This window comes from Zeus faber, assembly GCF_960531495.2.
Source record: "Zeus faber genome assembly, chromosome: 18".
NCBI classification, from domain to species: Eukaryota; Metazoa; Chordata; class Actinopteri; order Zeiformes; family Zeidae; genus Zeus; species Zeus faber.
In genome coordinates, this window is record NC_137210.1 from 4821614 (window position 1) to 4838048 (window position 16435).

At 43.2% G+C, this 16435-nt stretch overlaps 1 protein-coding gene across 1 annotated transcript in view; it reads right to left on the reverse strand.

The window, feature by feature from the left end:
* vwc2l (von Willebrand factor C domain containing 2 like) overlaps positions 1–13912 on the reverse strand; it is a gene marked incomplete at both ends in the record, with an annotated part of 30055 nt that extends 16143 nt beyond the window's left edge. The window contains one exon of the mRNA XM_080018713.1: positions 13514–13912. Coding sequence (XP_079874839.1) covers positions 13514–13912 — 399 coding nt within the window. The remainder of the gene's footprint in view (positions 1–13513) is intronic.
* Positions 13913–16435: the final 2523 nt, after the last annotated feature.

The following is a 16435-nucleotide window of genomic DNA, read 5'->3' on the forward strand; positions in this document are numbered from 1 at the left end:
AAAGTGGTACTAGAGTTGTTTAATATTTATTTTCCTCTTATGTTGTCAATCAAATTCAATTATATCATTTTCACGTTAATCAGAATTTTCACTGGATATAAAAGATTCTCCTACGATGATCTAATTATAGTGGAAGTGGACTGAGCCACATTTACAGCTTACAAAAGTACTTAAACATGATCCATAGGGTACCAGAATCACACATAAGCGCAGCGGTCCATCAGAGAAAATTCAAGTTGTTATTTCGTAAATAGTGGATGCGGGAAAAAGTCACTTGAATTACATTTGTTGCTGCGCGTTATAGTAGCAATTTCCCACATTGAACTTATGAAATAACAACTTGAATATGCTTCCATAAATGGTGTCTTTTGTGGCAAGAAACAACCTTCTTGATACACTTCAATCTGGCTTCAAAAGTGGTCACTCCACCGAAACAGCCCTGTTGTCTGTGACAGAGGCCTTAAAAACTGCTAGAGCTGCTGCCAAATCCTCGGTTCTCATTCTGCTAGACTTATCAGCTGCTTTTGACACTGTCAATCATTGCATACTCCTGTCCACACTCTCAAGTATGGGCATAACGGGCAGTGCACTTTCCTGGTTCGAATCTTACCTTACTGGGCGCTCGTTCAGTGTGACATGGCGAGGCCAGCTGTCTGTGCCTCACAACCTCACCACAGGGGTGCCCCAAGGCTGGGTGCTAGGACCCCTCCTCTTTGTCATATACACCACCTCACTGGGCCCGATCATCCGCTCACATGGCTTTTCATATCACTGCTATGCGGATGATACTCAACTCTATCTGTCCTTCGCGCCCGACGACCCTACTGTCTCGACGCAGATCTCGGATTGTCTCGCTGACATATCCACGTGGATGAAGGATTATCATCTCCAACTAAATCTGGCGAAAACGGAACTGCTGGTCTTCCCGGCCAAACAAGGTATTTATCACAACATTAATATTAAAATCGACTCTATCTCTTGTTCCTACCAAGGCTGCAAGGAATCTTGGTGTCATTATTGATGACCAACTGACATTCTCGGACCATGTTGCCGCCGTCTCCCGGTCCTGCCGCTTCGCACTACTCAACATCCGAAAAGTCAGGCCATACCTGACCCAATATGCCACTCAACTGCTGGTACAAAGTTTGGTGATGTCTCGACTACTGCAACGCCCTCTTAACAGGCTTGCCGACCTGTGCGGTGAAGCCACTTCAGATGATACAGAATGCGGCGGCGCGACTGGTGTTCAACCAGCCAAAGAGGGCACATGTCACTCCGCTGCTCATGGAGCTCCACTGGTTACCTGTAGCCGCTCGCATCAAGTTCAAGTCTCTGATGCTGGCCTACAGAGTGATTGCTGGGAACGCTCCCGCCTACTTAAATGCTCTTGTAAGAGCGCATGTTACCCCCCGGATGCTGCGCTCGTCAAATGAGCGTCGCCTGGCTCTGCCGGCCGTACAGCCACGGCAATCCAGGCTATTCTCATTTGTAGTTCCACGTTGGTGGAACGAGCTGCCAAAAATGACCAGAGCAGGGACCTCCCTCTCTGTCTTTAAGAAGCACTACCTAGCAGTATTTATTGTTACACTAATGTTGTTGTTACACTAATCTCTGTCACAATGTAGCTTGAATGTTATTCTCCCTTGTAAGTCGCTTTGGATAAAAGCGTCTGCTAAATGACTAAATGTAATGTAATGTAATGTGATTTGGGCACACTGTGGATTTATGTTACAAGTGCTGTTTTTGGAGTCAAGCCTGGTCTGCTTCAGTTCCATTCCATTCTAGCAGGTGCAGGAATTACAGGAAAATGTCATCTCATACCAAGTGATGGTTGGATTAATACGAAAACCAAGTTTATCAGTCCACAATATCACCTGTCAGAAATTCTGGAGTATCCCTCTAAGATGAAAATAAGTCAGAATTTCACATTAAACTCATAGCTCTCAGTGAACTGAAAGTCACAAACTGTAAAATAACTCTAAGCTGAGGAAACTTTAACAAACACAGCCTCCTGACCAATGTCTTCACACAGCTGAACACACACACACATACGCACACACACACACACACACACACACACACACACACACACACACACACACACACACACACACACACACACACACACACACACACACACACACACACACACGCAAAGAACTTGGATCACCAAACCAAGATCAGACAGCCTCTTGAACAAAATAGCATAGACCTTTCATATCTGCATACGTCTACAAAATGCTTTCAGTTTTGCTGTGTTTAACACCCTCTTTGCAGTGGACTTGCCCTCTTCCTTAGCCTCCTTTCCCGTACAGTATCGTGCCAATTAAACGGCAATATGTTGACTCATGCATATGGAGAAGGGTCTAGGGTTTGTCAGCCTGACAGGCTCAGTCTGCGGAGGTGAGCAGGGCGGGCTGCACGGGGGCTGAGAGACCGGTTTCTCTCCGGCAGGGGCATTTAAACTGCCCACGCTGCGTAATCACTGGATTTGGGGGTTATCAGTACAGTTATATACATAACAGTTATGGCTCTTCTGTCTCCTCTGACGGTAACCCGACTGCCCTAGTGATGCAAGACTTGCCAATGATTTGTTCATAGCGAACAAATCTTTTAAATGACACAAACCGCAGGTAACCGCAGCCAGACGTCTCTTCCAACTTTCGTTTTACCAACTAGGGATGTTAATACTCAATCGACAATCGATCAATTGCTAATAACAAGTGAATCGATTACGATTTTGTAATCTGTGGTCTTGCTGTAATTGTATCAACGGAGGAGTCTTTGTGGGGCGCAAGGCGTTTAGAGGAATAAAAAAAATACCCAGTCAGGAAGTAGTAGTACTCATCAATTGCCCAGTACAGTTAGAAGTAGTAGCAGAAATAGATGGAGGCTTCCGGAAGAACAACAAACAACAATTGATGCGGAGGAGGAAACGATATGTTTATTGTTGCTCGACAACGAATGCTGCGTTCGGGTGGAACACGATAGATGGGAACGGGATAATGGCGCTTTCTGAACAGCACGGGTGGAGGAAAAAAATATCCGGGAGCAAGGGAGAGGTAGGACGGTAAAACAAAACAGGTTGCTATGGTGATGACTCCAATAAAATACATTAAACTCAATTATTTTGTGTCTGTTATTATATATAAGACTTTTAATAAGGTTTTGTGATTTTATTAGCCTCTCGTTGTCCACATCCGCACCATAATTGATCTGCTACGAAACATCCGGCTCATTGCATCGCGGAGGATGGGAAAAAATTCCGATATAAATATTCCTGTATGCGTCAACCAGCTCAGGGAGTTTTGCCTCAAACATCTCCATTTTGAAATGAAAGGTAATGAGGAGAAACATTCCTCGCACCACCTCACAAAATCTCGGAGGTTTGCGATGTCGCGTTGGTCCCCACGCTCCATGGCGCCATGCCCCGATGACGTCATTAAATTTTATCTTATCAGTCAATCGACGATTGTTTGTTAAGGTTAACAACTATCAATGGAGTAAATTCCTTTAAATTTGCATACCGAATACCAACTGAATGAAACGAACTAAGTTGGAAAAGTGAACAAATCTTTTTACCGAGTCACTTGTAAAGAGCCGAATCGCCAAAAAATGCAAACTTTTCATCACTAATCTGGTCTCAAAAGGTTCACTTGGTCAAACATCTATACCGTCAACCCCCTTTGGAATGATAAATATGTTATTTTAATGGAGTCCACTACAAAGGAACAGCAACAAATTCATTTGACAGCTGCAGGCGTTACTTTCCCCTCGTGACAAGTCAACACAATCTCTCCAAAATACCACTGTAGTTTATCACTATGCTATATACCTCCATCCTTCCCTCCTCGAGCAGACATGCACAGGCATTCAGAATTATTAATCTGTTGACTCACAACAAGTAGAAGCCTGCTTGAAGTTTTATTTTCTATCCTTTCATGTACAATCTAAGAGTTGTACGGTATATACACTCACACACTGTCTATCTTATTACCCACAGTTTCAATTAGCGGTGAACCATATAAAAAAATGTTGTTTTTTTTTAATGAGACTTGTGGTTTCTCTCATGCATTCTTGTGTAGCTGGTGAAATATTGCAGCGAATATGAAGGTGCCAAATGTATCCATGTTAAATTCAAAATTCATACCATTTCTAACGACTGTGTCTTGGACTGAAATAGTTGAAGAAATTCAAGAAATTAATAATTTTGAGAACTACGATGTTTTGCAAACAGACGTCTCAAATTATGCATTATGCCTTGTTCATAATTGATGTGAGCTCGGTCCATTGGCTCCGTCAGAATTTATTCGTCGATGGAAGAGCTCTGTGATGGAGCACCAATACAAAGCCCCCTGGTGGCCAGCACATCCTTTGACACAGAGTAAGGGATACCTTTGAGAAATTTCAAACTGCGCGCTGATGACATATCGTCAGAATGTCGTTTCAAACAGGAAGCGGTTGTTGGCGTGAATAGACAAACCGGTTAGCTAAACGTACATTTGTTTGTCCTCCATCAGGGGACAATAGTCCATTGACATGTCAGATTATGCGACATTGAGAAGGAGTTGTGTACAAGGTAGGCGCTTAATCTCCATAAGCGATTAATACTTTTCAACAGCGTCAAAGTTAAATTATCACACCCCTAACTTCTGAATATTTTTACAATTAAAACATTTCAATGTGAGATTAAAAGCTTGGAGAGCATGTTTCTTTTTAATTCCTTATTTGTCTTTGTTTTGCTGTCGATGCCGCTGCATAACAATAACTATGGTCAATTACATGCCAATTTTGCAGTAGCTAATTATTGGTAAAAGCACTGCACAGACATGAAGTGGCTGTAGAGACCCCAGGCAGTACAATTAGCTAAATGGATGGTATGGATGCAGTTACACAGGTTTTGATTAATATTTGACTGACTGCCAAACCGCATACTAGAAAAACTGCAACAAGAATTCAATGGAATCTATATTTGGAAATTATGCACTGTGATGAGGCACTACTGTGTTAAAAGATAAACAAAAACAAAAAACAGGAGAAAGTGAGATATGCCACAATTGTCCTTGATGGACGATGCATGCCTAAAAAAATACTCTAGCTATTTGTTTTTCTTGGTGAGAGGATTCTGTTACCCATTAGCTGCCGGTAAATTGGGAGGATAAAGGGTAAAGCCATGTTATAAAACAATTTGCATATATTATTCATATGGTCTGTAACAATCCAATCAACTCTGTTGATGAACATGGACAACTCTCTTCCAAAGCACAAAACCAGAGAATGCAGACTATATACCAATGAAAATACATACATACACACTGTACATACCGGTGAAATGTTTTCCTGTGGCAGACTCTCGTCCCACCCCAATCTGATGTGTCAGGATGCCTCAAATGAGGCACATCACAGAGACAAACCCAATTCCCTATTCTACCGCCATGCAATCTCTAAAGTCAGGCTGAAAGGGCGAGAACCAGTATTTCAAATCAGGCAAAAAATACTATTCCATTATTACACAAGCAAAGTTCAAACTACTGTATATCCCCTGTTCATTTTAGCATTGTGTGGTGATTAAAAAATTGGAATGTGTAATTAAGAAATAGTGTATTCCATTGTGTATTTTTCTTTCTATTAACACAAAAGGATCAGACGAGGGAAAACTCTAATATCTGTGGAGAGATAGAATAATGTATGAGTCTTCCGTGCACGCTATCTATCCTGAAACCCTGAGACATCTTCGCTCCCTTGGTGGCGTTTTTTTCTCAGTCAGAATCTGAAGGCCTCACTGTATCTGGTGGAGACGGAATTTGGAGTACAAAGAAACACTCTATGCAGCATCCGCCATTTCTTTCTCCCAGTAATAGTTGAAATAGGTCACTGAAATGTGTAAGGAATTTCCTTGGGAAAATGCAATTACACCCTGCCCCCCCCCCCCCCGAAAAAATTTCAAAAGATGCCGATTTTGTACATGACTGGAATTATCATAGGACACCCCGCATTGACTGAAATACGGTTGGATGAATTGCTTTACTAAATCAGATGTGGCAGATCGGCAAAGGATTGAGACGATTGACGGACTTCTGCGATTATTAAATCACGACCTTGTCAAACTTGTCCAGAGTGAATAGGGCTTTAAATGCAGAAACATTTCAAAAGCTTAGATTCAGCACCAATCCACTAGACTGACCCCAATAGCAGCGTGTGCCTCCTCTCACAAAATCCCGCCAGTGCATTATCCAGGGGTTGTATCAACGCCACACAGTGTTATAAGTAACTCCCTCAAAGGTTGAAATTCAATAAATAAATAAATGCTCTATGTAGCATGACATGTCGCAGCGCTCCTTTATAAAGGGTTCGGTGGCGGCCAATGCTTTCAGTTCATCTTTTTGCGTGATGTCTACCGTAAAGAGGATCAGCCATGCCTCAGTCCAGACGCACAAAGGGAAACGGGGGGAGGCTGGAGAACAAATGATGAAGTGAAATGCTGCCAGATGTTTAGAGCGAGCAAGAGCCTCCCCCTTTTACCCCCTCGTTACTGGCAAAAAAAAAAGCCCAGTTTGGTGCTCCGGAGCAGTAATGCAAGAATCGCAAACGATACGTTTGTGGCGAACCAATCTTTTAAATGACTCAGGAGTCGGGAGTCACTCCAGCAAAAGAGTTGTTCATTCGCGACTCTGTAACTGCAGCCAGACACACAGGCTGAATGAGACCTCCAGTCAAGAGTTATGCATGTGCCTCATGCGGGGGCAACGACTGAGGAACCGCTCACGAACATGATCCGTGAGTCGTGTGTCCCGCGGTCTCCCGCAATCTTCTCCTTGTGAACAGAAAATAAGTACTAAGGATCAAATGAATGTGAAGGAATTTGGCATTTATATTGAATGGGACTGATTTACACATCGCATTCTTGCTAAAGAAGATGCGCAGAACAGCAGGTATTGGAGGCAGATGATCCGCTGTGGGTGACGGGAGCAGCCAAAAGAAAAAGAAGATTCTTACGAAATAAATGCTTTTGACAGAATTATGTAATTCGTGTGAGAACTCCAGTCACAACTCAGAGCTGAAACAACTCTTTTCTTCAAAAAGAGCCAAACTTTTCATTACTACTCAGGAGACTCATGAATATGACTATTGAGAGTGATGGTTTTTGGTAGAGGTGGGTTGTCGGTGGGTTGTCGACAGTCAAAATGACGGTAGCGGCGGTTAGAAAATACAGAGTGCTAAATATGGATCAGATGACATGGTGGTTAGGATGGGTCGAGTACTCATTCTACTCAAGTAAATGTACTGTTATTGGTAATGTAACTTCAAATGAATTAAATTTTCGTATAAGTGAGAGCAAAAAAGGGGGTGAGGCAGGACTAGCAAACGATTTGTTCGCAGCGAACAAATCCTCGAAATGACTCGGCAGTCAGGAATCAGCGGTTGATCCTTTTATTACATATTTAAATGACTTTTGTGAGAATTCCATTCACAACTCAGAGCAAGAGACAGCCGCCCTCTCGAGGCCCTGTAAACCTCTTAAGACTTGATGACAGTCATTTTATTTCGTCCCAAAGTTCCTTATGCACTTATTGTTTACTCTTAATCATCGTCAAATTTGAAACTCTATTTTGCTGAAGGGATGTTGGATAGGAAAATCGCAGCAATCATTTTAGACTGCTTTTCGCAGCTGCCGCCTCTTCTCAGGGTACCTGCTGAAAAGCTGAGTAAATAATCACCGCACTGCGTGATGGGGAGGTTGCGCTCAATGAATGTGTTTGTGGGCACATTTACATAGCTTGTTCCATAGTCTCCGCTCTTCTTTGGTCGGTGTCTCTTGTCAGGATTTTGCACACAATTCCAAGTCACTTTCCAAAATCGTATTACAATTCTGGTTTCCAGCCGTATACAACTCAAGTGGACTCCTCGTGGGGAGACTGGGGGCGTGAAGTGATAAATGCTTCAGGAGGAAAGAGAGTGCCTCCGCTTTGTCTCCCCAAAGTCTTTGAGTTTGTAGATTTTTATCTTTATCTTATTGGGAATGCAATCAGAGTCTGCATTTTGCCTTCGAATGAGAAATAATTTGGCTGCAAAGTGTGTCTCAGCCGACCTCATATTTCCTGTCTTCTAAAGTAGGGTTTTTCAACCTCTGTGCCAAGGCACACTAGTGTGTTGAGAGAGCTTGAGAGGTGTGCCGTGATCATTTTTATAATTCCACATGAAAAAAAATTAACAACGGAAATGCACTCTTGTGTTGCGAGATCCCAATTGCAAGGCTGCACAAATCCATCTAATTCCTCAGTTCCAGACAGAATACCTGCTCCCGTGGAACAAGCTTCACTCTGAAAGTGAGGACTATTTGTAGCGATGAAAGGTTTGACTCTTTTTTTGAGATTTTGGTTTTTGACGAGTCACTCAGTGAAAAGAGTTTTTCATTTGATTCGGTTAGTGTAAGCGAGGGAGGAACTTAAGTACAAGAGTCAGAAGAGTCGGTTCTCACAAGAATCATGTGATTCACGTAAATCATTATTTCGGTGGAATGCAAAGGGTTGGGACTGTTCTGCCTTGGACTTTAATTTAATCCTCGGTAATTATTTTCTGTTTGTGAGTTGAAGATTCACTCTTTTGTCAGAGTGGCTCCCGGCTCCAGAGTCAATTAAAAGATTTGTTCGCAATGAACGAATCGTTCGCGAGTCTTACGTCAGTATTAGTAGGCTATAATAATAAGCACGGTTCTCCATGTTTCTGATGTTTTTAGGAGAGGATAGTTCTGTGCCATGGGGTTATTTCATTGTAAAAAATGTGCCGTGGAGGAAAAAAGGTTGGGAAACCCTGTTCTTAAACACAAAACACACAGAAACTCAACCCCCCACAGAGACACACACACACACACACACACACACACACGCACGCACACACACACACACACACACACACACACACACACACACACACACACACACACACACACACACACACACACGCACGCACGCACACACACACACACACCTCTTTAACATCCCATCTCACCAGACGAAGGGATGGCAGAGAGCACGGACGGAATTGTTCACATTGGAGTTCACATCCCAGCCCCGGTCTGCACGACCTGGGATCTGAACTCACCCTAAATCTCCTGCTTCTTGATTGCGGCGGCGCGGGGACCAGGGGGGCTACCACGGTGGTCTCTTCCTCGGGCCGACGGGGAACCCTGCAGGTTAAACGCTTACCGAGGGTAAGTCGGCCACAAAACAAGAAATAAGCTAGCCCAGCAGGACAAAAATAACCCACTTGGAAGTCTCTCTACTGCTGCGATAAAGGTATTGGCCTTATACAAACAGACTGCAGCTTCTGCAACAACAAGGTCATTTCTTAAATGGACTGGTTGGCACTGGTTAATACAACTCAAGAGTGGATTTGGAGCTCGCTGATGCCAACGCATGACGCAACGCGGGATCAAATTCAACAGACGAGAGGCTGACTTTGCGCCGGATACAACTGCTTTGTCGGGGGAATAGCAATTGCCGCTAGCACGACAATGGCTATGCTCATCACATAAGTGTAAACCGATGCCCTGCTTTTTTACTGCTGCGTGAGGATATAATCAGTGAATGGCGACGCCGGATGGAGTGAATTATTTTACTGTGCTACTGAATAATTTTTCCTTCATATAGAGACAGCAGAATAGGCCAGATACTCTCCCTCACCTCCTGGCAAAATGCAAATGGCAGAACTAGAAGCACGAGGATTCGCTGGTGGAACGAAATGCCAACAAGGCCCCAGCACCCAAAGGTTAACCTGTCGGCGTCTCTTAATTGGGGGGCGGATGCCGGATGTACGCTGCCTTTGATTTCCTTGAACACTGCTGGACGCCGAGGCTTTCATATATGATATGAAATATCATATTACCAACTAGCGTCCTAAAATGAAAGACTTCAGAGAAATCCTAATGGCCTCACACCATCAGTGCTACGACAGAACGAGCTGTATTTTTTGGGGAGGATTTAATTTAATTTAGTTTAATTTAATTTAATTTAATTTAATTTAATTTAATTTAATTTAATTTAATTTAATTTAATTTAATTTAATTGCATGGATTCAGGTTTTAATTGACAGGTGCACAGATACCAGTCATTTTTTCTTCCTTTTTCTATGTAGGGCTTCCATGAAATGTCCTTTCCTCGTTGCACTGCTTCTACACCAAGGTTATGTGCTGTGGGATTGAGGTGCACTATTGATGGACTTCTTGATCGGGCCTTGATCAGGGCCTGGGTGTGACATGCTGACGAGGCCCAGGCAGCCGTGCGTGGGCCTGCATGACAATGCAACGCAAAGGCGGAGCCCTAGAGCCACTAAACTACAGTGGCCAGTGCACAAACTGGATATCTAGTTTAGACGCAGGTGTCGCGAGGAACAGGGATTGTCCTTGCATCCCGTATGTGTACCCCTGGATATCCATGTTGTCATAAGCAACAACAAAAGCAAACAAATAATTCAAGCTCCAAACTTAATGACTCTCCAAGTCCCTCAAAGCAATGCGACAAATAAAGTGTGCCTTTTTCTAAACATGAATATTGCTTCCTTCTTCCGGAGCTCGGTTGTGTCTCCCTGTTTATAATACGGCGCGACTCTAAATTTGTTTCGGTGACACAATGTGCCAATCTATCACAGGTTCTATGGGCTCGCATCCACTCCTCCTGAGGATACTTTGGGTTTTTTGCCTTGAAGTTATTATGAGGAAAAAGAATCAAAACTAGACAGCGAGTTACCACCGCGGATGAATAGTCCCGTCAGATGACTTCGTTGGCGGGTTCGGGCAGCTGCGCACGTACAAGAAATACACAACCTTAAATACAAAGGAAAATAAGAAAGACAAAGAAAAAAGGCAGACCCTTGTCACTGGTACGATCCTGAGGCAGGTTACAATGTAGACAAATGGAAGCCGAGAAAAAAATTGGCTGGGAGTACGTTTGGATGTGGAATATCCAAGCTACACCGTAAGAAATACTGATATGATTATTCACTTGGCTTTTTGGAAAATGTGTCTTCAATTATCTTAAAAATAGCTTACCCTGGGATTTCTTAAAGGGAAATATTTAACTGTTAAAGAGCAGACTTTTGATGACTCCAACCCTGAAAGAAGACATTTTTATTCCTTTCTACACAGTAGAAATTGGCTTGAAATGATGACTGGAGATAAAAGTGACTCCATTCACTTTGGTATCATATTTTTCAAGTCAAAATACGGCTATTTTGGTTGCCACTATCTTGCTCGCGCCGAAAAGTAAACTCGAGACCAGAAGTGGTGCCGTGTCACTCCTTTCCCATCACCTCTCTTTTAAATATCATCAAATTACATATAAAACACAATTATCCAAAAGAAAAATTATATTTAGTATTGGAATTTGGCTACATTTTTGTGATGGCTCTCCTCGCTAGGAATTTGAGGGTTACATACTTATTTCACCACATTTTATACAGTTAAAACAGTTTACAGTACAGTTTACATTCCAAATATTGCACGGCAATGTATTTCGTTGTCTTTATATATATACTGTGTATATATATATATATATATATATATATGTATTTTGGCCTCTGTACCTTTTTCTAAAAGTATCGCTTACTTCTTTTGTTGACTCCCTACAGATGCTTTAGTCACTTCTGAATGCAAAATGACAAACTAAATGATGACGCTGGAATAATGAGACACCAAGCAGTACCCTTAAAATAGAGTAGGTGTGTTCAAATCAAACCTTTACCAGAGCAAAAATCCTCAATACCCGATCACAATTATGAATTGTGCTCATCGGTTACATTCATGAAAGATCACAGGCAAAGGATGGAAAGGAAGGAAGGAAGGAAGGAAGGAAGGAAGGAAGGAAGACCAGTTTGTGCTGCCAAAAGTTAATACACCTTCGTTCTACATTTTAGTCTTCCATGAAATGAATTTGAAACGCACAACACCCTAGCTTTATTCAAAGTGCTCTCTTATGAGATGGAGGGTGGTATGTTTATTTGTATGTCTGTGTCTGTGTCCAATTCCAGCACTGGGACTATCGAAAATAGACCATGTATGTTTTCCTTTCATGATAATGCCTCAAAAGTGTCAAGTGAGACTTACTCCAGCGGTGTAAGTCAGAGCCTGGTTGGGATAATTCCATGTTAGTGTTTGTTTAAAGTTTAAACAGAATTTTCAGCACATTGAATAATCCCTCAAACCCCCTGCGAGATGGTCCCAGACAATTGCAGTTTCCACATCATTTCAAATCAAATTACATTAATTTGCTTCAAGGGCTAATGTGCCTTTTTTACTTGGAGCTTCTGTCTGAGGGACAATAATGTGAAATTCAGTGCACAATTCTTTATTTTAAGAGATAGTGAATGGGTATTCCTGAAAAAAAGAGGCCGTTGGAGTTTGAAAGTAAACCCGAGATTTTCCCCCTTGCCTCACACCTCCTTCCTGCTGCTCTACCCCTCCTCGTCAGGCTTTTGTCAACGCAGTTCATTAAGGAGGGGAAAGCAACTCTCAGACTGTAAGGGGCCAAAGGAAACATCTCTCCTGCTATTTCCCATAAAACATCTCAATCATCTTGTACTTTCTTATTGCAAGCCCACTATTCAGTACTTTAATATCATTAATTGTCATTTATGAAATGATTATTTAATCCACAACAGGTGAAGTACTACTTGAAGTCGTGTCTCCAAAAGCTGCTATTTAAGATAGAGAACAGCGTGTTTGGCCTGGCCGTTGGCATCCAACTCTCTATTGTAATTCACTGACACTCAATTATCACGAGGCTATTAATCCTAAACTGGTTGTGTTGTGAATATATGCAAACATAAACAACATGCTATGATTAAGCAAAAAGCCGTGGCGCTTGGGTTAAGGCCACGTCAGACTATATTTCAATCATCCACGGCCCCAGTCCATGGGTGATGAATTTGAATGAGGGAGGCCTCCACATGGACGGCAGCAGTTTAAAAACACAGCCTGTCGATGTCAAGCTCATAGTGTCATTGCTAATCATCAGTCCTGCCGTGCCCTTTCATGAATGCCAGCAAGCTGCTCTGAAAGACAGGCAGAACAAAAGGAGGGCTTTTCTGGAAGTTGCGCTGGAAAGAAAGTTCAGCTAATTGGAGCCCAGTGTTACATTATATACGAAGACGCCACATTTAGCAATGCTATCCTACCAAGTAGGAGGGAATGATATCATTCAGTCGGCCATTTTTGCACACCTTGGACTGACTACTTTTCTGCTCTGAAGAAAATAACCAACCAAACCCCCCCTAACCAATACTCTAGCCTGATATGCGCAAAAACAATACAACAATCCAATGAAGCACTTGCCTTCAAGCCTATAATCATCTTTTTCAATACCAATTCAAATTCAAAGCAAAGCCAGACAGGAATAATTGTATTTCATGTGGGCGACTACTCTTAAATAAGATCTTCAAAAATGATATTTCAACAGAAGATATCTCCATTTAGAGTCACAATTCCAGCAAGGTTTAGAAGACCCCCAGGCCCCCTTACCTTAAATTCTTCCAGGATCTTGTACGTTTTCGCCCGGTACTCGCAAAAGTTTTTCACCTCCTTGCACTCAGGGCAGCAGCCGTTGTGCTCCACCTTGGTGCACTTGGGGTGGATCCGGGGACACTCGGGCTGGTCGCACACGGGCCCGTCCTCCGTGCACACGCACGGGCAGTTGGAGTGTCCCGGGAAGAAGCGCTCCCCCAGCTTGTACACGAAGCCGCTGTCGTCCACGCAGCCCTTGCCCCGGTAGTCGTCGAAGACCACATTGTCGCCGGCGCTCCGCTCCGCCTCGTCCATGGGGTAGTCCTCCTCCCGGTTGACCGCGGCGGGGGAGGCCGGGGAGGCGGCGGCGTTCAGGGCGAGCAGGACCGCGCAGACGAACGGAAAAAGAGGGCCCATGCTTCGCTTCGGCCCCGTGGCGTTCCCTGTGTCGCCTTCACTCAGCAAGAGCATCTGGGTGTCATTCTAGGGCCCCGTGGTCCACCGCACGGTCCTGCGCTCCATGAAGCCTGGAGACTGCGTGTATACAGGAGGAAAGACCACATCATACTGCTGATTCTTTATCTCCAGACCAACATTCGAGGGGATGTTCAGGATGCCTGTGTAATCACCCCGCACAAACGTATTTGTGTAGGGTTTAAAAGGACAAAACACATGAATACCCACCAACATTAATTGGGCATGAGGATCGTCTGGACACATTTAGTGTCCTAATAATCTCACAATTAATGACAACATGCTGCCACTCTATCATAATTCAGTGTCCTCATGAAAAGTTAATTTTTGTATTTATTTTTATATTTGATATACATCGTCCGATCTTCTCATGATTATTTTCAGTGTACAAAATCCCAACTAATCTTGTTTTCGAGGTTCACATGACTCTGTCAACCACCTACGTGTGCGTGTGTGTGTGTGTGCGTGCGTGTGCGTGCGTGTGCGTGTGTGTGGACGCGCGCGCGGGCGCGCGTCCGTCCCACTGAAATGTACCTGCAAATGACCACGAGCACCATTAGCAGCCCATACTGGAGGAAAAAAAAAAGATTAAAATGGGTGGAGTGTTTGTGTGTGTGTATGTGTGTGTGTACGCGGGTGACTAAGAAACAACAGGTAGGCGAGGTGTCCGCCTATTTCAAACACTCTCTCCGTGATAAACCTGCAAAGGTTCATACTAAAACCAGCGTATTTTTTTTAAACGCTGCAGCTTTTCCGAGGTGCATTTCAATGCGCAACGGGCTTTAATCCAAGATGCAATGAACCCTGCCGGGGTGGTGGGGGGTTGGTTGGAGGGTGGATGAGTCGTCTCAGTATCGGATGCATGTCGGATTGAATGAATTTTACGGTGTGCTGAGAGTGATTAAATCAGTCACTATAAGGAAACTCACCGCGATGAATCCAATGGAGCCCACTTTTCTTTTGTCCGATTTAAGCAGATCACAGACACTTATCGGCGGGCATCTTCACTTTATCCACACAGGGTGAACGGTCGTAATAAGGTCCAAAAGAAAGGTGGTCGTGATAATCCCCCCTCCCCATTCAAAAAGAGAAGATTGAACAGCAGCCTGTTGGTGTTGACGGTCTGGAGATCCCTTTCCCCGATCCGAGCTGAGTCAGATCTGCGTAAAAGTGCGTCCGGATCATCATCATCATTATTATCATCATCATCATCATCATCCCAATTGGATCGTAAAAAAAACGAAGAAAAAAAGATGCGAAGGAAATCCACGGTCCTGTTCCCAGAGCTCTGTCACCCAGTCATTTTGATATTTCCAAAGGATGCGGATGAGTCAAAAAAAAAAAGCCCCCACACAAAAAAAACACATCGAAATCAAATCGACTCTTCTCGTTTGCCTATATCCACACAAAAAAAAAAAGAAAGGAAAAAACAAGTTTGAAACCGCAGACGAATCAACCAAACGCTTGGTGCAGGTGGGAACAGCTCGTCCGTCTTCTGGTGGAGGTTCACTGTTTCAGCAGCCCGGTTTAGAGTAAAAGAAGAAAGATACAAAAAATATACACCAGCGAAACGCGATCCAAGAGTTAAGTCCGATGTGGTGGGTAGCGTGGGGTGGGGTGGGGACTGACGATGTGAAGCGGCCGACGGAGCACTCCACTGGCCCCGGCTGGTTTCCTCACCGAGTCGGGGTTGGAGCGACTTTCAGCACCTTGGACAGCGACCGGTGCTGAGAGCGCTGCGCAGCGCCCCGCTCCGCACGCAGCTCACACCGGGACTACACGGGAAGAAAAATCACACTGGAGTCATTGGATCAACAACAGCTATATACAGTGTATATATTTTTTTTCCATCTCTTCTAAAAAAAAATCTAATAGAGATTTTGCAATTACATTTTTTTTTTTTAATCTTGATCCAATCCAAAAGGATCCATTGGATCAACCCAATGGCTCCTTTTGTATTCCTGTGTGGAGCTCTCAAACCCACCCTGATCCCGCTCGTCTCATCAGTGGAAGGACACACCTAAGAGACTGGATCAAATCTATAGTCACTGGGAGAAAGTCAATCAATCGGATCAACTCAAATCAATTTGCTTGGCCCTATATATATATATATATATATAAAACAAATAAAAAATATATATAGTATCTAAAATGTGTCTCCAATCCAATTATTTATTTGAGTGTAGGCTGCTATATAATATGTACTACAGTGGAAAACTCTTATTGTGATCACGTATGTCCAGGTGAAATTGATCACTATAAGTGGATGATTACTACAACCAATATTTTTAATTTTTTTTCTTTATATCTCATGCAGATTACAATCTAATGGTATCAATGGCTCTGTGGAGCCTGACGCGGGATGCATGGGGATTTTTTTTGTTTCCTTCAATTATGAAATGGAGGAAAAGAAATACATCTGAAATTAAAACACACTGCTTTCATTTTTTATTTATTTTTTCTATA